This window comes from Nomascus leucogenys, chromosome 13, assembly GCF_006542625.1.
Source record: "Nomascus leucogenys isolate Asia chromosome 13, Asia_NLE_v1, whole genome shotgun sequence".
Classification (NCBI taxonomy): domain Eukaryota; kingdom Metazoa; phylum Chordata; class Mammalia; order Primates; family Hylobatidae; genus Nomascus; species Nomascus leucogenys.
In genome coordinates, this window is record NC_044393.1 from 19,214,493 (window position 1) to 19,239,392 (window position 24,900).

General features: G+C 50.5%; 1 protein-coding gene across 2 annotated transcripts in view; it reads left to right on the top strand.

Moving 5' to 3' along the window:
• Positions 1-3,479: 3,479 nt before the first annotated feature.
• RIMS4 (regulating synaptic membrane exocytosis 4) overlaps positions 3,480-24,900 on the top strand; it is a 58,783-nt gene continuing 37,362 nt past the window's right edge. For both annotated transcript variants that reach the window (XM_030826051.1, XM_030826052.1), the window contains exon 1: positions 3,480-3,845. In XM_030826051.1, coding sequence (XP_030681911.1) covers positions 3,749-3,845 — 97 coding nt within the window. In that variant the 5' untranslated portion in view covers positions 3,480-3,748. The remainder of the gene's footprint in view (positions 3,846-24,900) is intronic.

The window sequence follows — 24,900 nt, forward strand, 5'->3', positions numbered from 1 at the left end:
ATTTACAAAGGGTAAATGATTTAAGTTTACAGGCCCAAACCCTATGGATGGAATTTTAGGCATGAGCTAACCAAGAAAGGAGAAATCACACCAAGAAGTCCAGGCACATAGGAGGTGCTATTTTCAGCTTCAACATCACATCCTCAGGGAAGCCTTCTTCGATCTCCTTATGCTGGGTTAGATTCCCCACCCACTTTTTTTTTCTTTTTTTTTTTTTTTTTTTTTTGAGATGGAGTGTTTGCCCTGTTGCCCAGGCTGGAGTGCAGTGGCGAGATCTCGGCTCACTGCAACCTCCACCTCCTGGGTTTAAGCAATTCTCCTGCCTCAGCCTCCCAAGTAGCTGGGATTACAGGTGCCCGCTACCATGCCCGGCTAATTTTTGTATTTTTAGTAGAGATGAGGTTTCAGCATGTTGGCCAGGCTGGTCTCGAACTCCTGACCTCAGGTGATCCACCCGCCTTGGCCTCCCAAAGTGCTAGGATTACTGGCATGAGCCACTGCACCCAGCCCCCACCCACCATTTTTGACCAGAGGCCTACTCACTATGACCTTGAATAAGTCCATTCCCCTTCATAAGCCTCAGTTCTTTATCTGTAAGATGGGGAGAGGATGCAAAGGATACACCTATTTCCTTCCTAAGGCTGGTGTGAGAGTTTATTTATTCAATCAACAACTATTTACTGAACATGAACTTTTTGCCAGGCATCTTTCTGGGGTCTGGGAAGGGGAAAAAGAGACAATAAACAAACAAACAAGAATAAAAATGTGTGTGTTGTGTATGTGTATACATATATATGCAAACACACACATATATACACCCTTATACACATGTATGTGTGTTTGCACATATATACACGCATATACACATGTACATAAATATGTGTGTGTCCGTATATATACATGTACCCCCCACACATATATATGAAACATGTCAGATGGTGATGAGGGCTACAGAGAAAAATAAAGCAGGGTAGAGAGGATCTGGCATTTCAGGGAGGGGTTTTTGCTACTTCATAAAGAGTGGTGAGGGAAGACTTCAGAGGGAAAGTGACATTTGAGCAGAGATCTGTGAGTGAGCTAAACAGCCCCTTGCAAGGGAGAGGGCTTCAGGCAGAGAGAACAGCAGTACAGAGGTTCTGAAGCCGAGTGAGCCACCGGGGTGTCCTGGGTATGAGGACAGAGGGGTGGCAGAGCCAAAGAAGTTAGGACCTTGTAGAACATGGACTTTGACTGTGAGATGGGAGGGTTTGGGGCAGAAAAGTGGTTAGTTTCTGGTTACATTTTGTGTATAGAAACGACAGGAGTTGCCGATGGATTGAATGTGGTGTGTGTGAGACTGGAGTCAAGTATCCAACATTTCTGATCCAAACAAGTGGCAAAATGGAGCTGCCATTGACCAAGATGGGGATGATTATACCAGCACTCTTAACCATAACACCAGGCTGCCTTAAAGTCCAGATCTGGTACCTTGGAAGGGGCCAGGACTCAGGAGCACCTGCTGAAGGCCAGCACTGTGCTAGGTGTTTTGCACACTGTGATGGGCAGATGTGTCAGAATAACTCCAGTGATCCTTGCCCTTATGTAATACCTTGTGTGATCCCACCCTTGTGTGAGCATGGGTGGAAACTGCCACCCTGATCAGGAATCACTACCATGATTATATTACATTATATGTCAAAGGGACATCATGCGAGCGGACCTGACCTAATCACACGAGACCTTTAAAAGCAGAATCTCTCAGGCCAGTAAGCAGAAGGCAAGGTAGAAAGATTCTACTAAAGGATGAGAAGGGCTTGACATCCTGAGACTGGCCTTGAAGGTGGAAAGGGCCATGTGTAAGGACCAGAAAGCCACTTCTAGGAGCTGAGGTCGACTCCTGGCTGACAGCCAGCAAGGAAACAGGAACCTCAGTCCTGCAACCACAAGGAACTGAATCCTGCCAACAACCTGAATGATCTTGGAAGCAGATTCTTCTCCAGAGCCTGCAGAGAAGAGCCCAGTCTGGCCAATACCTTGTGAGGCCCTAAGCAGAGAACCCAGGTCAGGCTGTCCAGACTTCTGACCTACAGGATTGTAAACCACTAGATTGGTGTTTTTAAGCCGCTTCATTTGTTATGCAGCAATAGAAAACAAACACCTGTGTTATCTTGCAGGCAGTTCACAACCATCCAAAATGGAAGGCTCCTGTCCGCATTGTACAGATGAGGAACAGGACCCATGTGGTGAAGACTTTTGCCATAGGCCACCCAGAAAGACAGCACCACAGCTGAGATTCAAACTCTGGGCTGTCTCTTTCTGAGACCTGAACTGTTTCCATGTCGCCAGATGGCTCCATAAAGAGGTGTGCGAGCAGCTGGGAAGGTTGTTTGACATCTGGGGCCTGATTAGGTGGGCAGGGACCCTCACGTCCCAGGTCACAAGCAGGGAATGGAGCATGGGTTTCCGATTCGCTCGTCTCTGACCTGGGGCTGCAAGTGTCTGAGCCCGTGTGTGTCTGAGGACTGCGGGTCGCCGAGGGTGATAATGGGAGAGTCTGTGAGTGTGAGTCTGCCAAGTGTGTCTCAGTGTGCCTGAGTCTGAGGGTGTCAGTCAATCCGTCGGGATGCACCCACACTGGGACGAGGGATGGAGTTTGTGTGGCTGTGTCTTGGCGTGTGTGTGCTACTGGCCGTGTCAGTCAGAGTGTTTGACAGTGCTGAGATGGTCACAGGGGAAGGCGACACAGAGTGTGTGCTGGGTCTGGGCTTGTGTGTTCATCTGAGTGTATGAATGTGTGTATGAATTCTGGGGTGTCTGTGGGTAAGTGTGAATGCATGAGACTGTGTATGCCTACCTGAACTTCGTGGGGTTTTGTGGCATCTGAGAGTCTCCCCGTGAGGGAGGCCGGGCACCAGGGATGTCCTGCCTACCTCCCTGAGTGTGTTTGCAGGTCTCTGCGTGAGTCTGCGTGTGTCCGTGGACGTGTCTGTCCCCGCATCTGTGAGGGGGTGGGTCTGTGGGTGTATCTGTCCGGGTGTCTGCGGGGCATGTTGCAGAGTGAATGTGTAGGTGTGGGTGCCCGTTTGAGCTTCTCTGTGGGTGCAGGTGTGAAGTCGAGGGTCTCTGTGTGGGAGGCCGAGTGCCGACCCGCCTGGGCGGGACCCTCTGAGCGCATCCCCTCCGAGCGCGCCCGTGTCTCTGGGAAAGGCCTGTCTGGGTGGGGGACTGGACGCCGGCCTCTCCGCAAGTCGGCCGGCTGAGGGTGGGAGCCGCGGCGGGGTCGGGAACAGCCCTCGGACCAGGGCCCAGACAACCTCGCCCCACGCCTGCCTCCCCGCGCGCACCTGCCAGGCCCGGGGCTGCTAGAAGGGGCCGCAGCCCGCGCCCTCCGGGCTCCCACGCCCCGCAGCGGCGCCCCCTCCCCCGGCGGCACGGATTGGCTGCGGCGCCGCTCCAAGCCCGCCCCGCGCGGCCGGCGGGGGGCGCCGCGGGCCAGAGCGCGCTGCGCCGCCACAGCCAGCGCCACCGCCGCCACAGCCGCCGCCGCCGGGAGCACAGCGCGCCTCGGGCTCCGCGCGCCGCCAGCTCCTGGCCCGCCCGCCGGCCCCGCCGCGCCCGCCAGCCCCGCAGCGGAGCCTCGGCCCGGCCCCGGGCCGCCGCCACCACGCCGCGCGCCGTACTCCGCGTCAAGAATGGGGCGGCCAAGCTGCCCAAGCCGCCCGCCGCCGCCGCCGCCGCCGCGGCCGAGGCGCCCGGCGCCGGCGCGGGCATGGAGCGCTCGCAGAGCCGCCTCAGTCTGTCCGCCTCCTTCGAGGCGCTCGCCATCTACTTCCCGTGCATGAACTCCTTCGACGACGAGGACGCAGGTAAGCGCGCGGCCCGCCCCCAGACCCCCGGGGTGTCCCGGGATCAGGTCCGGTAGCCCCCTCCCCGACCCATGCGCCCTCCTCCCCACCGCCAACCCCCTGGGAAGGCGCCCCCTGGGTCTCCTCCGCACCCACGGGACCCCAGGGTCTCCAGGATGCGCTACCTCTGGCCTTCTCCCCCAGGGATCCCGAGATCGTCTGCATTCACCTTTCCCGCAGGTGGGCCCTTTCGGTCGCAGGACCCATCTCCCTCCTCACCTGCGCCTATTGGAGGCCCCTTGCCTCGTCCCTGGATCCGACCTGCCACCCTCCCTGAGTCTCCTGAATGTGCCCACTCTTCAAGCCCTGGGCTTTGGCCGTCCCACCCCTGGGGCTCCGACGCGCCCCCCGCCATTGGAGGTGGCGCGCAGACCTTACCTCTCCATCTTTGTCTTGGCCGCATCCAGAGGATCCCTGCCCAAGACCTCTGCCCGGCGCCCGAGGCCTTGAGCGCCCCCAATTATCTCTCCTCTCCTTCCCTCATGGGCTGGGGCTCCAGACTCCTGCTTCTTATACGCCTGGGGCAGACGGAGGGGAACCGGCCAGGTGACGGCCTTTCCTCCCCTCTCTTCCCGGAGAGAGGTGTAGGGCGGCGCCAACTCTACACTTGTCCGTGCCCCTGACCTCAGGTGCTCTCATCACTGGAGTCGCCTTTCTTGGTGGGCTGAAGCCGGCCACCATCCAGCAGCTTGAACCTCCTCCTCCCAGGCCTGCGCACAACCTCAGCCAGAGCGAGGGGTAGGGAGCTGTAGGGAAACCTACTCTTTAGGGCCCTGGGACCCGGCAGAAGGAACATGAGAGCTCCAGATTTGGTTCTGGGGTGAGGAAGGGAATCCACCAACAGGTGGGGTAGCTAGAGGGCTTGGGTGAGAGTTCCCCAAAGAATGCCAGATTGGGAATCGGAATCAGGTTCCAGTCTTCATTCTCTACTTGTTAGCTGTGACCTTGGGCAAGTCATGCCACCTCTGAGCCTGGATTTCCTCATCTCTGAAATGGGGATCATCGTATCGATGCAAGGCTCTGTATGGTGTGAGCTGAAAATCCGAGTCTTTGAATTCAATGGGGGAACAAAACAGAGGAGTGTATGTGCTGGAGGAGTGTATGTGCTTGAGGAGCAAAATGGTTTCATGGGCACTTTCAAGACCCTGAGGAAAACATGGACTATCTCTCCCGAAGTGCATATATGCACCATCCACAAAATGTAGCCTACGTTTTAGGAAGTTCCTGGGCCCAGGTTTAGACTTAGTCTTTGGGGACCGTTGTCTGATCAACCTGGCCACCAAGGTTCTATCATGGGATGAAGTGGTGGTCATGTCTTCCTGCCCTTTCTCCAGAAGAATTTGTTGACTGGTGAATGAATGGGGATAGGTGAGGCAGATCCCCAATAGACCTGTCTTTCTATTGACCTGGAGGTGGGGATGGGGGTAAGGGTAAAGATGATTACTGCAGAGACATTTTACCATTTTTATAATCACCATTTTACAGAAAAAAACAACTGAGGTTCAGAGGTTTAACTTCTGCCTTGATGTAGCTGAGGGAGGTTGTATTATTATTCTGGACAAGACAAGGTGGGAAGAAGTAGGGGGCTCCCCAACACAGTAGAGTGGTCAGCAGGCCACTTGGATCTCAAGAGCCAGGCTGGGCAGGAGCATGGGTTTGTAGGAGCATCAGAGGCAGGAACGGTTTGGTTTTTCTTCAAAGTCATGCTCTGTGTCATGGGTCAAACACCTTGGTTATTGCAGGCTGCAGGCAACTTGCTCTGGTTTCACTTAAGTCAGAACAGATAACTTCACGTAGTATTAATGATATTTTTAAAGGTCCACTCATGTTTGTTTTTTCCAGCAGTCTTCTTGAAATTCTTTAGTGTTTCACTTGGAAGAGACCTAGAAATCATCTTGTCTATCCCCTTTTTGCCCGCAAAGGGTGGGGGGGGGTGTATGTATTTGTATGAGTGTTTGTGTGTGATTGAAGCCCTGGAACGGGTGTGTGTGTGTGTGTGTGTGTGTGTGTGTGTGTGTATGCCAAGGTCATCTAGTGAGGCAGCCACAGAGCTGAGACTAAAATCAGGTTTATGGTTCTCTTTCCATTAAACCAGTAGCCCTCCCTCTGAAAGAGAATTTTTAAGAAATCCAGACCTTACTGTGTAGAAAATATTTCCCAGGTGGGGGGGGGCCTGGGGGTGCGGCTGGCGACCAAGAGAGTTTGGTTTGGGCATCTTGTGCTCACTGTCTGTTCTTGAGGGATGCTTCAAATTTGGGAGGGGGAGGGAGAAAGTCAACTTTCATTTCCGGAAGAATAATGAGTGTCTGGTGAAAGTCGGAAGTAGGCAGCGTTGTCTTGGTGCTTAATTTCTCTTGTTCTCCTTAAAGTCATTAATTTTCTCCTAAAAGAAGCCTTTTTGGATTTATTCTTTTAGAACAGCACTGTGCTGAACTGATTTCTAAAAGCAATGGAATGGTCTCTCCCATACTGGACACAGGCGTGGCTCCACCTGCCTCTTCTCCCTCCCTCCCCTGGCCTTCTTAATGCCTGTCTGTCTCTGCTGGCTCTGTCTCAGAAGTGTGTCCCTGACAGGCCTCCGGCTCATCTAGGAGCCTCCCCTTTGTTGAAATTCATGTTGAAATGCATCTTTTTCCAACTAGACTGAGCTAGAGCCATCTTCAGAGTTTAGTTGCCATCCTTTTGCTAGTTTCCTGAGAAATGGTGTGAGAAGGAGCCTTTTTCTCATTAGCCTTAACTGGGGCAGAGCACATTCCTGATTTGGACTTGGGATCCTTGGCCATTGGGGTGGGCACAGGAAGCTGAGCCTTCTTCACACCTCTTTCTAGCCCACCATGGGCCCAGGATGCTGGTCATTACTGGTTCCTAGAATTCCTCTCAAGGGGCATCTTCCCTCGTGCACTTCGAACTTATTTCTTGAGATGCTCCTTTTGCCCTCTTTCACAAGGATGCTGGGGCTTTAGGGAAACGTGCTTGGGGGCGTTTTTGTGTGTGTGTGTTTTGTTGCCCAGCCTTGCTGGCACTGGGTTTGTAATCGGGGAGGAGTTAGACACGTGGCCTCAGTTTCGTATCTGTAAGGAAGAAGAAAAATAATAACATGGACTGCATAGGGTTAACATTTTACAAATTATTACCTTTGTGCGAGACATATTCCCAGGCATTTTAAATATATTAACTCATTCCTCATAGCAAGTCTATAAAACTGCTATCCTGTTAACATCCCCATTTGCAGATGAGAAAACTGAGGCACAGACATATTAAGTCCTTCAAGGTCACTCAGCCAGGAAGTGAGGGAATGAAGCCTTGAACTTTGGCAATCTGACCCAAGCATCTATGCTTTTAATCAACTATTATGCTGTTTGTGCTGTGCAGAAGTCTTAGTACAGCACCTGGCATGAGGTAGGCTCTCAATACATGTTAGCTGTTATCTATCTTATTACTGAGAAAGAGTTGTTCCTGAACATGACCGTAGAAAAGAATCTGTGGGTTTGGGGAGGGGAGAAGGCTGATTCTCAAAATGCTAGCTTTATAATTTTAATAGGCTAATCTTATTGCATCGTTATAGTTGTTAAGGTAGAGCTGGGCCCTCCTTCTTTGAAGTGGCTTAAACAAGGGATTTGGGAGACTCGCCTGCCAGTCAAGAGGGGGGGGAGGATTTCAGCCACTGGTTCCCTGCTCTTCCTGACCACTTCATTTGCACCAATCACATCTACAGTCCCAGCCCTGACACTCTGCCTTGGGGCCTAGCTGGGGAGCTGGGGTGTCTCTAGTTTCCAACAGATGCCAAAGGGGGTTGTTACATCAGGGTCTGGAATTGAGCCTGGTGTTCCTGAGCCTGACCAAGTGGTTTCAGCGTCCAGTTCTCCCCCCTCCCGCCTGGGAGAAGGGCGGAGAAGCTGGAGCAGCCAGCTCTGATTTGCCCATAGGATGGAAGCTTCGATCCAGCGCAGGGAGGAGGTTGCCATGGCAACACCAGCCAGCTACCGGTCCCTCTCCTAGCGGTTTAGGCCACATCTCTGGGCTGGAAAGCCCTTCCTGGCACCACCCTCTTCCGCTCAGACCAAATCTGTTGGGCTTGGGGTGGGGTGGGATAGTGGATGGGATCCAAAAACTAGTACCACAACGCCCCGCTCCCCATTTTTGGACAGAGGGGAAATGTAGGGGGTGGTCTGAGTACTTCTGGGTGATGAGGCGGCGATACCCATATCCTGCCAGACAGATCCTGGCAGGGAGAATCAGAGTTCCAATTTCTCCCCACACCCGCAGGCACCTGGAATGACCTCACTGGAGTTCTCCCCCTCCCCCTTTATTCCATTTGGCAGAGTTTTCTTTCCCAGACCAAGTGCTAACTTTTGTCCTTGAAATTTGACCTGAGCTTTTTCTGGGAAACAAAATGTCCTGCTGTCTCACCCCTTCCCTCTAAGATGGTGGGAATGAATCCTTCAGCCCTAGAAGGAGGCTGGCAGGGTGGATGAGGGAGGAGGCCTTAAAATATCCTTCATGATCAGGACCACGTGGAGGCATGAAGTTGCGGCTTTGAAGCCTCCACTCCCACCCTCACCCTCCAGGGCAGGACACTTCCTCTCTCCCTTCTTCCTGACCACACCCCCCTTCCCATTTTCTTAATGTTTTCAGAGCTGGGCAGAACTCTTGTAGATTTGGATAAGTGAAGCATGATGGAGAATTGAACCAGTTGTTCCCATAGTTCAAGTGGAGGGGTGGGGTGAGAGTGTGGACACAAACCACTTTATTTATTTATTTACTTTGAGGCAGAGTCTCCCTCTGTCGCCCAAGGTGGGGTGCAGTGGTGCGATCTCAGCTCTCTGCAATCTCTGCCTCCCAGGCTCAAGTGATCCTCTCACTTCAGCCTCCCAAGTGGCTGGGACTGCAGGCATGTACCACCACCCCTGGCTAATTTTTTTTTTTCTTTTTGTAGAGGTGGGGTTTTACTATGTCACCCAGGCTGGTCTCAAACTCCTGAACTCAACGATCCTCCCATCTTGGCCTCCCAAAGTGCTAGGATTACAGGCATGAGCCACCATGCCCAGCCCAAACCACTTTATTTTAATCAAATTATCCTGAAAGAATGATCTTAGAAAATCAGGTGCATAAGGATTCACGCCTTACCCCATTGTACAGATCACTGGTCTGCAGGTCTGCTCTGGTGCAATCAGCGCTCTTTCCTTATCTTCTGTCTCCCTTAGGCACCCCCTTCCCCATCCCCAAGCCCCTAGACTCCTGGCTCCAGCTTCCTCGGGTTGCAGCTGCCATAGGCCCACCTGGTTCTGTTTGGTGGGAAGGGGGAGAGAGGTCCATCTACCTTGTTTCCCTTTCAGGATGTGGCTCTGCATCCCTCCCCACTCCCTGCTAGAACCAGAGGCAGAGCCAGTTCCAACTGAAGGCTGAGTGGGGGTGAAGGGAGAGGTGCGGAGGAGAGCGAGAATGGAAGGAAACCTTCACCCTCAGCCGACCCTCTCGCCTCTCTGGGGGACTTTTTTCTACTTTGCCTCCCCTGTGTCTTTTCTTTATGGCCGTAGCAACCATCACTTCATCATGTCTTTTAAAAATTTCTGGAAAGGTGCCACTTTTGGTGAATGTGCTCAAAAGGGTGCAGTATCTCCCCCACTATAAACCTTCCCCCATTCTGCATTCCTCGTCAGTTCCACTGCCTCTTTGTATTAGAAAGATAACTGGGCTTGGGTTTGAATCCGCTCTGGCTCTGACCTCAAGCAAGTCTCTTAACCTTCCTGAGCCTCATCTGGAAAAACAGGGTTAATTATTTTTGTTCAAGCATCTCCCAGGATTATAAAAATAAAATGATTGATGGGCTTGCTTGGCCATGCTCATTGCTTTCAGTGATCGCACTGAATCCTATGGCAACCTGAAGGGGTAGCTGCTGTTGCAGATGTACCCATTTTGCAGATGAGGAAAGCCAGGCAGCTCAGAGCAGTTGAATTCATGACTTTCTCAGGTTATAGGATGGCAATTCAAACCCAAGTGTGTTTGACTCTAGGCCATCTTCTGCTTTTGGGCATGAAATGAGATCCCGGGTGGGACAGGACTGTGTAAGCTCCTGGGCTGTGCTTGTGCTGTCAGAACAGCAGGTGACAAAGGCCTGGGTGTGATGTGCCCCACCAGGGTCCACCACCCCGCTACAATCCACCCATCCATTGGAGTGCCTTCCTGGCCATTGGTTCCTGGTTGATCCCTATCACAGTTGGCCCTCAGCTGCCGTGGCTGCCTGGCCTCCTTGAAGAATCCAGTTGTCTGCCCTGGCCCTGGGGGCCAAGCCATTACCTTCCTCTCCAGACTGATATAGGCCAGTGCTGGATTATATTTAACGCTGTGCTATTTCCACTTGACAGCTCCAGAGCGCCATCCCCCCTCCCCTTTTTTCCTTCCTCCCCCCTCCCCTTCTGATTCACTCGGAAACTGAGGAGGCTGATGTCAGCGCCTTATTCTTAGCCCCCGTAATTGTAACTGCATTTAGCAGTGCGCACTTCATTAACAGTTTCTGCGACGGGGGAGTGAGATGACTGTGTGGCTGGGCAGGGATGTGGATGGGGGTGGCGAGAGGGCAGCTGCTGTCAGGACCCTGGCCAGCTGCCTTCTCTGGATGGACCAGCTGGGCTGCTTCCAGGTCTGGCTTTCCAAGACTGGAAGTCTTGGAAGGACCCTTGGAGAGCATCTAGCCCATTTCCTCATTAAGCAAGTAGGGAAACAGTCTCAAAGAGGCGAAGTGGCTTGCCAAGGTTACATATTAAGGATCCAGAGCTCTGACCTCTGAGTCCAGGTTTTCTTTTCTGGTATTTATTCATTCAGCTAGTAGTTAATGAGCTGCTCAGTGTTAAACAATGTTCTAGATGCTAGGGTGCTAGGGATATATCAGGGAACAAGTCAGATGTGGTTTCTGCTCTCAGGGAGTTATGTTCTGGGGTGGGGGAAACAGACAATAAATAGGTAACCAATTCAGTAAAGAATTTCAGGTTCTGTTAAGTGGAATGAAAATGGAACGATGATGGGCTAGGAGATAATGTTAAGTAAGGTAGTCAGGGAAGGCTAAGGAGGTGATATCTGAGATAAAGCTTAAATGACAAAGAGCCAGCAATGGGAATATGAGGAGGAAGAGTGTTCCAGGCAGAGGGAATAGCTGTGCAAAGGCCCTGAGGTCAGTGCGAGTTTAAGTTTTAGGGAATAGAAAACAGACCAGTGTGGCTAGAGATGACAGACCAGTGTGGTTAGAGAGACGAGATCAGAGAAGGGGGCAAATTATCTCAGCCTCGTAGAGGATAAAGATTATCCGGTGCGGAACTGAAGTCCGAAGAAGGAAAAGAAAAGGCCCCCAGCTGAGTGAAGTTAGAGAGAGGCCAAGAACTCATGCCTCCTGAATCCCTGTTTTTTATGTTCCTTAGGCACAGATGGCTGTGCCTTTAAATGCGTAACGCAGCTTCCTTTCACATTGTAGCTGGAAGGCACTGTGGAGTCCAGGCTGGGTTCTTTCTGCTCACCCTGCCTGCCTCCACCCCTCTTCGAATCTCACCTGACCCAGACTGATGTAGGTGTGAGAGACCCTGGGGAACTTCCATTGACGGACAGAAAGAACATGGCTTTGGAATCCGACAGATCTGAATTTTCATCTTGACTGCCACTTCTAAATTGTGTGACTGTAGGCAAGTTTCTTCAACCCTCTGGGGTTCAATGTCCGCATCTGTAAAATGGGGCATAATAATAGTAAATACTCAAGAGGGTTATAGTAAGGAGTAAATGACATCATGCACACAACACACCTAGCCCAGAGCTGGACGTGTGGAATAAGGTGTCCTTTGCTATGAGGATTAATGGATGAGAGTGCGTGTTTAACCCTCGGCACATAGTAGGTTCCCAGTCATTGGTAGCAGCTGCAATTGTCACAGTGGCTGTTGTCAGTTTAAATGGGTTAGAGCAGGGCCGCCAAACTTGAGTGAGCCTCAGAATCCTCTGGAGGGATTCTTAACGCAGACTGCTGGGCCCACCCAGAGTCTTTTATTTAGTTTGGGGGCATGGGGGACTTGAGGATTTCATTGCTAACAAGTTCCCAGGTGATGCAGGTACGGATGGTGCTGATCCAGGGACCCTACCTTGAGAACCACTGGGTTGGAGGAAAAAGCTGGAGAGAACTGAAGGGGTCTTGCCAACGCGGGATATCTCCTGGCTCCTGATGTCTTAGATGCTGGGACATTGGGTACCAAATTCAGTCCTGGGTATGGTCTTCAGACCCTCTTGTTTCTGTCACAGAGTCTGTGATCCAAATGAGTCTCAGCTGCTGCCTGCATTGTGCCGGGTTTAACACGTAGGCCCTCATAAAGCCTCTAGGAAGTCATTTGTACAAAGGATAAGTGAGTCAAAATGAGCAATGCATCAGGCCATGAGACCATTGCATGGGATATTGGACCCAGACAGCTCTGAGAATTCTGAGGATTCGGGTCTAGCTCCTTTTTTGTCCAGAGAGAACAGGACGTGGTCCCTTTTCTGCATTGGGAAAAGGGAGGGCTATGTGTTAAAACCAGGAAGTTCATTTGAGGACAAGCCTCTACTGGGAAGAAGTAAATCAAAGGAATCATCGATGTAAAGGGGGCAAAGTGCTGGGAAATGCTACCGAGGGAGTTTACTGAGTCAGTTTATTCAGATGCTTCTAAGAAAGGGGTCGCTGATAATTTTCTAGGGAAGATTGGAGTCTAGCTCAGGTTGGAGGCAGGGGACCAACCTTATGATGTGATGAGATTCTCACCCAGCCCCATACAACTCAGAGTCTGAAGACAAAGGCACTTAAAAATAGTTTCCAGGTGGGACTTGTCCTAAACTGATGGGAAATACCCTCTGTGAGGGGTGGCTTGGGATAGTAAAAATGAGCGGACTTGGGAGGCCCAAAGACCTGGGTTTGCATCTCTGGCCCTTTCTAGCTGTGCGTCTTGACTGTGGTATGTAACTGATCTAGGCCTCAGCCTGTCCTTTGCAAAATGGAGTTAGAGATGCCTTGTGAGAATTCGAGAGGATGTATGTACAACACATTAGAAGACATCCAAGCGATGGAAGCTGCTGCCTTTCCTTTTCCTGTAGACTTCATAAAAATGATGTGATGTGCACATCTGGGTGGAGGAAGGGTGGGATGGGGCAGCACACAGCTGGCGTCAGGCCTCCTCGCTCTGATCTAGGTATGTGGTGTTTACTGTGTGCACAGTGGAGCCTGAAAGGCTGCATTAGGAGTGAAGAGAGAAGGACTTTGTTCATCACCGAGTCTCAATGTCTCCTACACCCACTTTTCTTTGACTCTTTGTGCCTCAGTATCCCTGCCTGCAGAGTGAGAGTCTGGTGGGCTTGGTTTAGATATACCCGGAGTCTCCCAGAGAAGGGAGGACACTTATACAGGCCCTCCAGTTCCTCCTTTGTCTCCCCCCGACTCTGCGGTAGCCCCTAGATGGTTATTTTTCATCCCCAGAGTGACCCCTCCTGCCAGTTTCTCTCTAGCTGATCTTTGCTTGATTGGTCCTTGGATAATTTTTAAAGTATTTTTTTGGATTAGGTAATATATGCAGATGCTACAACATTTTAAACACATGAAAAATATCTGGGGGAAGTGTCCTGGGCACCCCTGTCTTCTGATCCTCCTGTCCCATCCCTGGTACAAGCACTGTTGTCAGCTTTTGTAATGCTTTATGCTGTTATTACTGCTGATAATGTAGCTACATAGTAAAAAAGCTGAACAGCACCAGAGGACATCCAAAGAAATGGCATCTCCCTCCTACTCAGCTATCCAGTCCCACTCCCACAAGCCACCATCACACTCTTTCAGGCTACCAGTTTTTTCTTATTTTCCTGTTTTTGAATTCTTATTAAGCACTTATGGTGGTGCCCATCCCTGTGCCAGGCACTGTGAGAGTTCCAGAGAAGTTGGGTTGCACTAGGAAGTATAGCATGGTGAAAGTAATGAGCTCCGCAGCCAGGTAACCTGGATTTGAATCTTGGCTCTGCCGCTTATTGGCTGTGTGACTCTGAGCAAGTCACTTAACCTCCCTGAGCCTGTTTCCTCATCTGTAAAATGGGCTTATCATAGCCCCTTCCTGCCTCGAAGGTATCAAGAGGATTAGATGAATAAATATTGGTAGAGAGCCTGGTACACAGTAAAAGTGTCTTAAGAGTGTTAGCTGTCATTATTTTAGTTGAAAGTCCCTCTGAGGTCATCTACTGTGGCTATCTTAGCTGAGGCCCAGAGAGCAATCTCAATTGGCCTGAAGCCTCACAGGAGGTCTATGGCGCTGATGTTTCTGGATACACAGCTCAGGATCTCTCCCCGTCCCCCGAGGCACCCCAAGTAGCCATCCTGGACCCTGTGGCACCTGAGGCCTCAAGTCTGCTCCCTTCATCTCCAGCACTCAGTGTCCCTAGTGAATGCCACCTGGAGTCACCCTGAGAGTGGGTGGAAAGATATGTCACTAATCGGGTCCTCTAATGAAAATTAATTAGTTCCTCAGCAAATGTCTTGAGCAGCATCTTTCATCAGCCTGGGCCCAACACCAAGACTGGACCAGGTGCCTCCGGGGCCCATCCAAGCCCCGGCCGAGCCACCCCCGAGCCATCTGGCCTCAGGAAACTACCATTTGTGCCCAGCTTCTACTGGGCATGCTAAGTCCTCACAGAGGGACCCCCAAACTGGGCAGCTAGGCCCTGCAGGGAGTCAGGTGTGTGGCTCTAGTAAGGGAGAATTTTTTTTTTTTCTGAGATGGAGTCTCACTCTATCGCCCCGTCTAGAGTGCAGTGGCATGATCTCAAGTCACCGTAACCTCTGCCTCCTGGGTTCATGTGATTCTCCTGCCTCAGCCTCCTGAGTGGCTGGGACTACAGGCACGTGCCACCACGCCCAGCTAATTTTTATATTTTTAGTAGAGATGGAGTTTCATCATATTGGCCAGGCTGGTCTCGAACTCCTGACCTCAGATGATCTGCCCACCTCAGCCTCCCAAAGGGCTGGGATTACAGGCATGAGCCACCACACCCGGCTCAAGGGAGAATTTAACATGTACCTTCTTCTCTGGACTCTCCCCAGAAGTCACTTGATTTTGTAAAGAATATAGAAAGACAGGAGAACTCTTCACTTCTGTTTCCACTGTCTTAGCCTGAGACATGGATTTCTGTGCAAGTGCTCTGCGGGAGTGCTCGCAGGTGAAACCTGCAAGAGAGGGAGAGGGAGACGCAGCATGGGGCAGGAGAAGAAGCAGCCAGACATGGGCACTTGGCTGCAGGCTAACTTCAGCCAGATCCTGGGGAGCTCTGGAGAATGGATGACATGGCAGGGTTGACTAGGCTTCGGTACTCCTATAGCAGGGTAGTCCCCCAAGGGCATAACTGTTGGGGCAAGGCAGCTCCTATGAGCTAAGGGCAGTTGTCCAAAGATGGGGCAGCTGTGAGCCGGCACCAGGAGATACTCATGGCAGCTGAGTGATGGGGGACCTGCTTGGCACGGGGGATCTGGCCAGGACACCAGTGGGGTCCACTCACCCACTGTCTGGGAACCCCTGACTACAGAGTGGGGAGAGTGGGTGTGCTCAGCTCTGTGCTGAGCAATGTCCAACCCTCATTTCAGGTCACCCTCCACAAGGTGGACATAGTCATTACATTCGGCCATATGGAGAAATTGAGCATCTGGATGGACTTCTGACTTGGCCAAGGTCACACAGCTAGTGAGGGGCAGAACAGGGCTTCAAACCCAGGCCTATTCCAACACTTGTGTTCCTTCCAGCATTCTGTACTGTATTTAATGTTTTTCATGAATATATACATGTATCTCATGCTTCTTTGTGGACCTCTTTCCAAGTCCCTCTTTGGAGGGTGCCTGTCCTGACTTTCTACTTTGCACCTTGCAGACATGAAGTCCTTTGTGTCTGACAAAGGATTTTAATATATTTGAGCCTGCCTGATCCTCATGAAAAGTTGGCCATGTATTCAGAGAGGAGGGCAGAGGCACTAATAGGTGGCCTGAGGTGAAAGCAGAAGGGGTAGTTGATTTGTCATGGGATGAGCCCTGGATTTGTCATAAAGAAACCTGGGTTTGAGATCTCATTTCTGCCAGTTTGCCAACTGACCCTGGGCAAGGCATTCCCCTCTTTGAACTTTGATTTCCTCATTAGATGAACAGGTTCACCGCTATAAGCAGGAGGTAACCTACAGGTGTTTTAATGATACTGCATATGTCAAAGACACATGGCAAGGCTCTGACTGGGGAATGCAGGAAGGGTCTCAAGCCAAGGCTGACCTCTGCCTTTGCTGAGGAGACAACGTGTGTGCAGGGAACAGCTTTAAATTAGGGCTCGTCTGTAAAATGGGCATGATGACACTTGCCCTGCTCTCCTAGTTTAGGTCTTCCCAGAACAGAGCCTGACACGAGGAATCAAGTACAAGTATTGGGGCAAACCACCTGAGACTGCCATTTTATTAGTGGAAGCAGTCTAATAGAATTTTGTATGCTTCATATGGTTCACAAAGGTGGTGGATGAAACCCCAGGATGGGAGTGAGAAAGTGAGGCAGAGAAAGAAGTCAGGAGACTGTGTATTATCAGGCAGGTTACCCCAAGCAAGAGCAACTGGAGTTTAGTCTTGCTGGGGACTTCTGGGGAGACAGTGTAGCACAGAACTCAGCAAGCTGCTTCTGTAAAGGGCCAGACAGTAGATATTTTAGTCTTTGCAGGAATACAGTCTCTGTTGCAACTGCTCAATCATCACGAAGTTGTAGTGAGAAAGCAGCCCCAGACAATATGTAAATGAAAGGGTGAGCTGTGTTCTAATAAAACTTTATTTACAAAAATAGGCAGCAAGATGGATTTAGTCTGAGGCCCATAGTTTGCAGACTCCTGGGGTAGAACACGCGCTTTAGTTATCCCACCCAGGAAAGAGGGAGCTCAGGTATTTATACAGCAGTTCCCATCAGTCATTGGTTAAGAGCTGCTAGGGAAGATCAGAGAGTTGGTTATTGCCTGTTTTTTTCCAGCCTGCCAGGGGTGGTAGCCCTCAGGCAGAGAAATGCAGGTGCTGGCAATAGGAGACTGGGCCAGGACAAGGGGTTAGGACATGAGGAATGACAGCATTGCTCACTCCAGCTCAGGGGAATGGCTTGTTTGACTATTTGGAGAATGTACTAGAAAGGCACAGGATGAACACAGGAAACAAGTGTTGTATAGAGCCAGATTAGTTGACTTCATATTTCCAGCTCTTCCAAGCATTTGTTCCTTCCAGGCAAAACCCAGCTTCTTCATATTTGACAGTCTTGTTTGAGTTTTCTCCCTCCATGCCTCTACTTAGGCCATTTCCTCAGCTGGGATGCTTGATGTCTCCTTCTCCAGGGCTCCAGGGTCACCCCCTCCAGGAAGCACACCCTTCTTCTCTAGGGTGGAGGTGACCATTCCTGGGATCCCCCGTGGTACTTTACTTTTCTCCTTCTCCAGTGCTTGCACAGTCTGGCTTTTCACTTTTTCACTGTCATACTGTGAGCCCCTGCAGGGCAGGGACTGTGTGATTCCCATCTGCATCCCACCAATGGGCACTGACTTGGGAAAGGCAGAGTTGAATCCCAAGCCCCTCCCTTCCTCCCCTTCTCTCTCCTCTCCTTCCTCCCCACTCTATTTCTTCTCCAGTAGTTGCTCATGGCCAAGCCCTGTTCTAGTGACCTAAGGCAAGTCCAGTCTTTGTTGTCATGGAATTACATTCTGGTTCCTGGGGTGAGGGGAGGTGTTGGACATTACACAGCTTGAAGAAGCAACTAATAATCCGATCATGCCTGTGATAAAGAGTCATATAAGACAAGTACAGGGTGCTGGGAAAGGCCATAGCAGGGAGAACTGACATGTTGGGTGGGGGGCACAGGGAGGGGGACAGCTCAGCAGAGACCTGAGGTGTGAGTAGCGTTGGCCAAGTGAAGGCACGGCAGGGGAGGGGAGGGGGTGAGACAGGATGCTGTGAACACGGACTTGATAGTGATGGGAAGGGGGATGGAATCCTGGACTCTCTGGCTGTCTCTCCCGCTCCCGCTCCCCTCTCCCCACAGATGGAAATAACTATAATTGCTTCTGCATGACAGAATTATGGATAGTTTTTGCTTTCTAGTTTGTGCTTTTTTTGTATTTTCCAGATTTTCTACAATGGGTATATCATGGCAAAAATTAAGGGCTTCAGAGTCTGGAGACCACACTCTCCTTAGCTGCTGCGTGACCTGTTCCACATTATTTTTCACTTGGTGGTGCTTCTGTTTCTCTCTCTGTAAAAGGCCGATAAAGATAATTCACATGGCTTACATGGCACCCCTTGCATTCTGACACTTCACTTCCATTCACTCATTTGAGCCCCAAAACTACTCTGTGAGGTTGTTTTGGGGGTTATCCCTATTTTTTTCTTTTGGAGATGGAGTCTTGCTCTGTCGCCCAGGCTAGAGTGCAGTGGCACGATCTCGGCTCACTGCAAGCTCTGCCTCCCGGGTTCATGCCATTCTCCTGCCTCAGCCTCCCAAGTAGCTGGGACTTACAGGCGCCCGCCACCACACCTGGCTAATTTTTTGTTTTAGTAGAGATGGGGTTTCACTGTGTTAGCCAGGTGGGTCTCGATCTCCTGACTTCATGATCCGCCTGCCTCTGCCTCGGCCTCCCAAAGTGTTGAGATTACAGGCATGAACCACTGCACCTGGCTGGCTATGCCTATTTTATAGATGAGGAAACTGAGGCACAGAGACATTAGGTAAGTTGCCCAAGATCACACAGGGTCCAAGGCAGGATTCAAGTCCAGTTCTTTGGGCTCTGGAGCTTCACCACTTGGCTCCATTGCCTACCTCACAGGGTAGGGGTGAGAGAACACCTGTGAAGCCCTTAGCACAATGCGTGGTACATAGTTAGTGCTCAATAAATGTTAGCTCTTGTTAGTATTAGCAGTTGTGCAGGGGCCCTGAGGCAGGAGTGGGCCATGGTCTTTTGAAAGCCCAGGGAAAGGGGTATGTGGTTGGGAGGTGGCAGAACTGGATGATACTAGGCCTTTAAAGGTGAGGCTCTTGGGCTTGAGCTTAAGGTCAGTTGGAACCCCTCTTGGGTTTTTAGCAGGGATGTGACAAACTCAGATTTGGGGTTTGCCAATCTTTAAATACCTCTCTGGCCACAGGCAAGGAGTGAAGCCAAGAGACCCAGAGATGGCTCCCTTTGGTTATAGTGGCTCTCCCCAGACAGATCTGACCATCTACCCCTAGTTCTCAGGCCAGGATAGTGATATCTCCTGGTGTCTGGGCTGGCCGCGTAGGCCAGTGCGCAAGAGACAAAAAAAGTCAGCAGTGTGTCACCAGGCTGGTCTGGTGATGCTGGGAGGCTGGGAAGTGCCGGTTTGAAGGCAGGAACAAATTACTCTCCTGGAGACAAGGCCAGGCCAGTTCCTGCCGTGTTACATTATTAAATTTGTAATCTTCATTCTAATACTTTCCAGCAGTGAATAAGAACCAAATTTAAAATGCCAGCTTTATATTTCTGGAACGAAGCTCTTTGTCAAGAACTCTTGAAGCCCGTAATTTCTCTCCGGAGGTAAATGTCTAAGTCTTTAAAAAATTAAAATAAAAAAATAAAGGAAAAACACTCTTTAGTTAAGGCTAAGTTTGAATGGTTGGCGAACTCAACCCCGGTCAGGAATTGGGAGTGGGGTGTGAATGTCTCCAGCCCCAGAAAAGGCCCAGGCTGGGACGGGGCCTACAGATGCGATTCCTCAATCTGAGCCTTGCTGGGGAAGAAGGCGAGAGAAGCTTCATGCCTACCTCACCCCCAAGTGGTTGGTACATCTGTTGATTTGGGAAAGGGTTTGGTAAAAATTGGAGACCACAATTCCCAAAGGAATCACCCCATATAAACCTCTTGTGAGTTTTCTCATGACCCATTTGGTGAATATCAGACCTGGCTGGTGGTAGAATTGGGTACTGTCTCATTCCTGCCTTTATTTTTAGAGACAGGGTCTCACTCTGTCACCCAGGCTTGGAGTGCACTGGCTCAGTCATGGCTCACTGAAGCCGCAAACTCTTGGGCTCAAGTGATCCTCCTGCCTCAGCGTCCCAAAAAGCTGGGACTACAGGTACATGCCAGCCTGCCCAGCTAATTTTATTTTTTTGTAGAGACAGAATCTTGCTATGTTGCCCAGGCTGGTCTTGAACTCTTGGGCTGAAGCAATCCTTTCACCTTGGCCTCCCAATACACTGGGATTACAAGCATGAGCCACCATGCCCAGCCTTCATTTCTACCTTTAGACCTGGGCAAGGAGGGCCCTGATCTGGGGTCGCCAGCATTACTGGAATATTCTCTGACCCTCCTCCAGTCAGGCCTCTGGCTTCACTCTTGTTGAGTGAAGGGAATATTACCCACCTGGACTCCTCCTTTTAGGCCTGTTCTAGACATGGGGACCCTGAAATTCCCTGCCCAAATGGCCCTGAGTCAGCTTTCAGAGTCTGTCTCGACCCCTTCCCTGGCTTCATTCTCCTGAGGATGGATGCATCCATCGGTAGTATCCTGAGGGTGGCCCTGAAGGTGCTGTTTGTGGAGGCAACAGCCGGCACAGATGTGCAGAGTGAGCCCTCTGGATATGGGAGCAGAGGCAGAAAGGGTGGACCATGGCTGAGGGCTGGCTCCCTCCCCACTCCGCATTCATCTGTGGCACTTGGAGGATTCTAAATTTGAACTGTCCTGGCCTTGAAGGTCATTATGAAGACATATTTGTCAGAATGAAAGGATAGAACATATTTTATTTAATAGCCTGATTTATAACTTTTACATATTTAGAATAAGTATGAGGTCCTCCTTTTGTACTCCTGCCCTGGGCCCCACAATCTTGGAGGAGCCTTTGTGTTATCCTTAGAACCGAGAGTGAGCACAGCCCAGGGTGGCCCTTCCCCTCATGGTCCCATAACGAGGGCCTGGTCCAGACACAGCGCTTATATGGCGTCCTTATGCAAATTAGAGGAAGGCACTTCTCTCCCTACCCCCATCCTGGTGGTTGAATTTTAAAAACGCTACCTCCTCTAGGAGGATGAATCAGAACAAGGTTCCCCTTTCTCCAGTGCCAGCAGGGTGCACGGCTGGGCAAGGGAAAACAGGCTGTACCTCTGCTTGTGCCCCTTCTCAGTTGGGCATTTTTGTGCAGGGAGCACTCTGTCCGGGAGTTCATCTGACCCCACAGACCCGAACCAGACCTGAAAGGAAAGTGCTGAGACTGGTTTCCAGAGATAGCCACCAAGTCATTTTACATTTTTAATGATCATTCTCATTATGATAGTAATATTTATTATTTCATATATGCCAGGTATTCTGAACACTTTACCTAGATAATCTTACTGAAATGTCAGACTATGAGGGGTATACCATTGTCATACCCATTGTGCAGATGAGGAAACTAAAGCTCAGAAAGGACAGGCCCACCTTTTGCCCAGGGCCATTCAGTAATAAGTTCAGGCCGGGCACGGTGGCTCACGCCTGTAATCCCAGCACTTTGGGAGGCTGAGGTGGGTGGATCTCCTGAGGTCAAGAGTTCAAGACCAGCCTGACCAACATGGATAAACCCCATCTCTACTAAAAATACAAAATTAGCTGGACATGGTGGCACATGCCTGTAATCCCAGCTACTCAGGAGGCTGAGGCAGGAGAATCACTTGAATCCAGGAGGTGGAGGTTGCGGTGAGCCGAGATCACACCACTGTACTCCAGCCTGGGCAACAAGAGCAAAACTCCATCTGAAAAAAAAAAATTATAATAATAAGTTCAAACACAGACCTGCCTGACGCTCGAGTCTGTGAGCTACCCACTGCTCGGCACTGCCCTGGATCATGTTTTACAGCATTCTTTATGCAGTCAACAGGTATTTACTGGCCCACTCCAGTGTGCTGGGTACTGAAGTTATGGTGCTAAATAGGACCAGGACTTTCTCAGCCCAGGAGAAAAGACAAGCAGAGCAGATAACGGTGATTCCATTCAGCAGAGAGTGCTGAGTCCCACCTTGAAGGGTGAGAGGCTGATTACCAGGCTGGATGTGGGGAAGGTGCCCAGATCACTGGGGTCGTGTGTGGTTAGGAAGAAGCTTCCTGAGGTTTATTTATGTCTCAGTGGGGCAAAGCAGGTACATTAGGAAGTGGACACAGGGAAGAAATGGAGCTAGGAAAGGGGGTGGGTGGGACCAGCATCAGCTCCTTCTTGGAGATCCGAGTTACAGCATCATCTTCAGGCCTCTGGGGCCTCTGCTTAGAGGAGCAGGACTTAACATCCATCCCCTTACCACCATCCTTTTCAAAGTCAGAAAACTGATCAAGAGGAGGAGTCATTTGTGCATTTTCAGGCAGGTTGAGTTGGAACTCAGGCCTCTCAGCCCTCCTCAGCCAGCCATGATCCAGTCCCTTCTCAGGGCTCCTTCCACACCCGAAAGTGGGAGAGTCTCCATTTATGGTTTTAATTTTTAAAAACGGTATCATGCTTTCACGAGTTACAAATGCTTGTCCAGTTATACTAGCTGGCATTTCCTGAGCACATGCCACATTCCAGATGCCGTGCTAGGATTTCACATATGTTACCTTATACAATCCTTGGAGCAAACCTCTAAGAAAGGTTCTGTCACTATTCCCACTTTACAGATGAAGAAATTAGGTAATTCCCCCAAGGTCAGACAGCTAGCAAGTGGCAGAGCTGGTTTCCTTGAGTCGAACATCCTCATAACACCGTATATGCTATGTGCACCCATGGTGGCAATTTTGGGAAAATGCAGAGAAAGCACACCAAAAGAAAATTAAAATGTCTCAAATTCTATAATCCAAAAGTAGAATGCTTCACCACTAGGGCTATTTCTCTCTAGGGGGTGTGTGCGCGTGCGCGTGCACACACACACAACACATATTTAAACCAAAGCAGGGTCATGCTGTAATACTAGTTTGTAAGCTGAAGCTACCATTTAAAAATCACCTTAAAAGGACCTTCACAGGCCGGTCTCCACAGGCATACTCTGATTTCTAGGATCAGGTCTAGAACTGCGTGCAACTCTTCTGTCAACAGACTTGGCAAGGCAGACCCAGGGACAGCACGAGGCAGCCCACCCTAATAGCTGTGGTTCATTTTTATCCCTGCTTTCTGCTCCTGTTCTTATAGAAAATAAATAAATACATTTGAAAACTGACAGACCTCCCCAGGATTTTATTCTATGCCTGGCCCTGCATTTAAATGCAAGAAGCAGAAGGCTTGTGAGCTATAAATAGCCCAGGCCTCTTCTGAACAGTGGTGGGGAGAATTTGTAGGTTCTGTCTCCTTCCAACCTGGTGACCTGGATTACTTCCTTCCTGCAGTGGCTGCTTTCTTCACTGCCTCCTCTGTCCATCCTTCATGGAGCAGAGCAAGTCCTCTCTGCAGATGTTTAGTGAGCACCTCCGCTGGGCCAGGCCCTAGGTGCTGGGCACAAGGACTTGAGTGAGACACTAGCATTGTCACAGCCTGGAGTGGCAGCGGGTAAATATAGACACGGACATTCACAAGTGAGAATCATATCTGTTGTGGGACCCCAAGGAGGGGTCCCCAGCTCTGGGAATCAGGGGAGGCTTCCTGGAAGAGAGGATGCTGGCGTTGAAAAATGGAAGGAGGATAGAGGAGCCTGGGGAGGAAGTAGCCTGGGAGGAGGGGTCTATGGGACCATGGGTGTCATGCTTGGCACAGTGCCTGGCCAGAGCATGCCTTCATTGTTATTGGGCAAATCATATGTTTTTTAAGAGTGTGTCCTGAGTTCCTTTAGTGGCTCTGTGGCCTGTAATCCAGTGATCTTGGGTAAGAAGGACACTCAGCATTTTGCTAGTCCATGACTCTCAGCCTGCGCTGCATGTGCCTTTCGTCAGCAGCCAGGATCCTGATCCCCAACCCAGACCACTCAATTAAAAATCGGGCGTGCAGCCTGGACTCTGTTGCTTCACAAGCTCCCAGGCGATTCTGATGTTCAACCACATTTGGGATTCTCTGTGCTGATCCAGTGTCCCACCTGGGGATCACAGCTCAGTTCCCATCCCAGTCTCCCTGCTGGGTAGGAGTTTATTCTCCCTTGGGTGCCTCTAGCAATAGGAAAGAGAGCTCACAATCTCCTCATTCCGTTGACAGGCAGCTCAACTGTGGAAAATCCTTCTTCTCCCTGGGCCCATTAATCTTCACATGTTGGGCTGGGCACAGTGGCTCGTCTCATGCCTGTAATCCCAGCACTTTGGAAAGCTGAGGTGGCAGGAGGATTGCTTGAGGCCAGGAGTTCCAGCCCAGGCTGGGCAACATAGCAAGACCCCCATCTCTATAATAAATAAAAATCAGCCAGATGTGGTGGCGTGTGCTTATAGTCCTAGCTGCTCGGGAGGCTGAGGTACGACGATTGCTGAGCCCAGAAGTTTAAGGTTAAAATGAGCTGTGATTGTGTCATAGCACTCCAACCTGGACAATAGCAAGGCCCTATCTCTCAAAAAAATAAGAAATTCTCGTATCGTGATGACAGGCGGGTCATGAGGTCAGGAGATCGAGACCATCCTGGCTAACATGGTGAAACCCTGTCTCTACTAAAAATACAAAAAACTAGCCAGGTGTGGTGGCGGGCGCCTGCCATCCCAGCTACTCAGGAGGCCGAGGCAGGAGAATGGCGTGAACCGGGAGGCAGAGCTTGCAATGAGCCGAGATCGCACCACTGCACTCCAGCCTGGGTGACAGAGAGAGACTCCATCTCAAAAAAATAATAATAATAAAAAGAAATTCTCATACTGTGGTGATACTGGTAAGTAACATTTGTACAGACCTTTGTTGTACACAAAATACTCTCTTGATTTGGGAGGCAAAAAATATAGAAATTTTAAATTCAGACAGACCTGGGCTTAAACCACCCTCTCCCTTTTTTTCCTCTACCCTGTTAGCTGTGTCTTTAAACACATGACATAACCTCGCTGTGTCTCAGTGTCCTCATTTGTAAATAAAGACAATAACAGTGC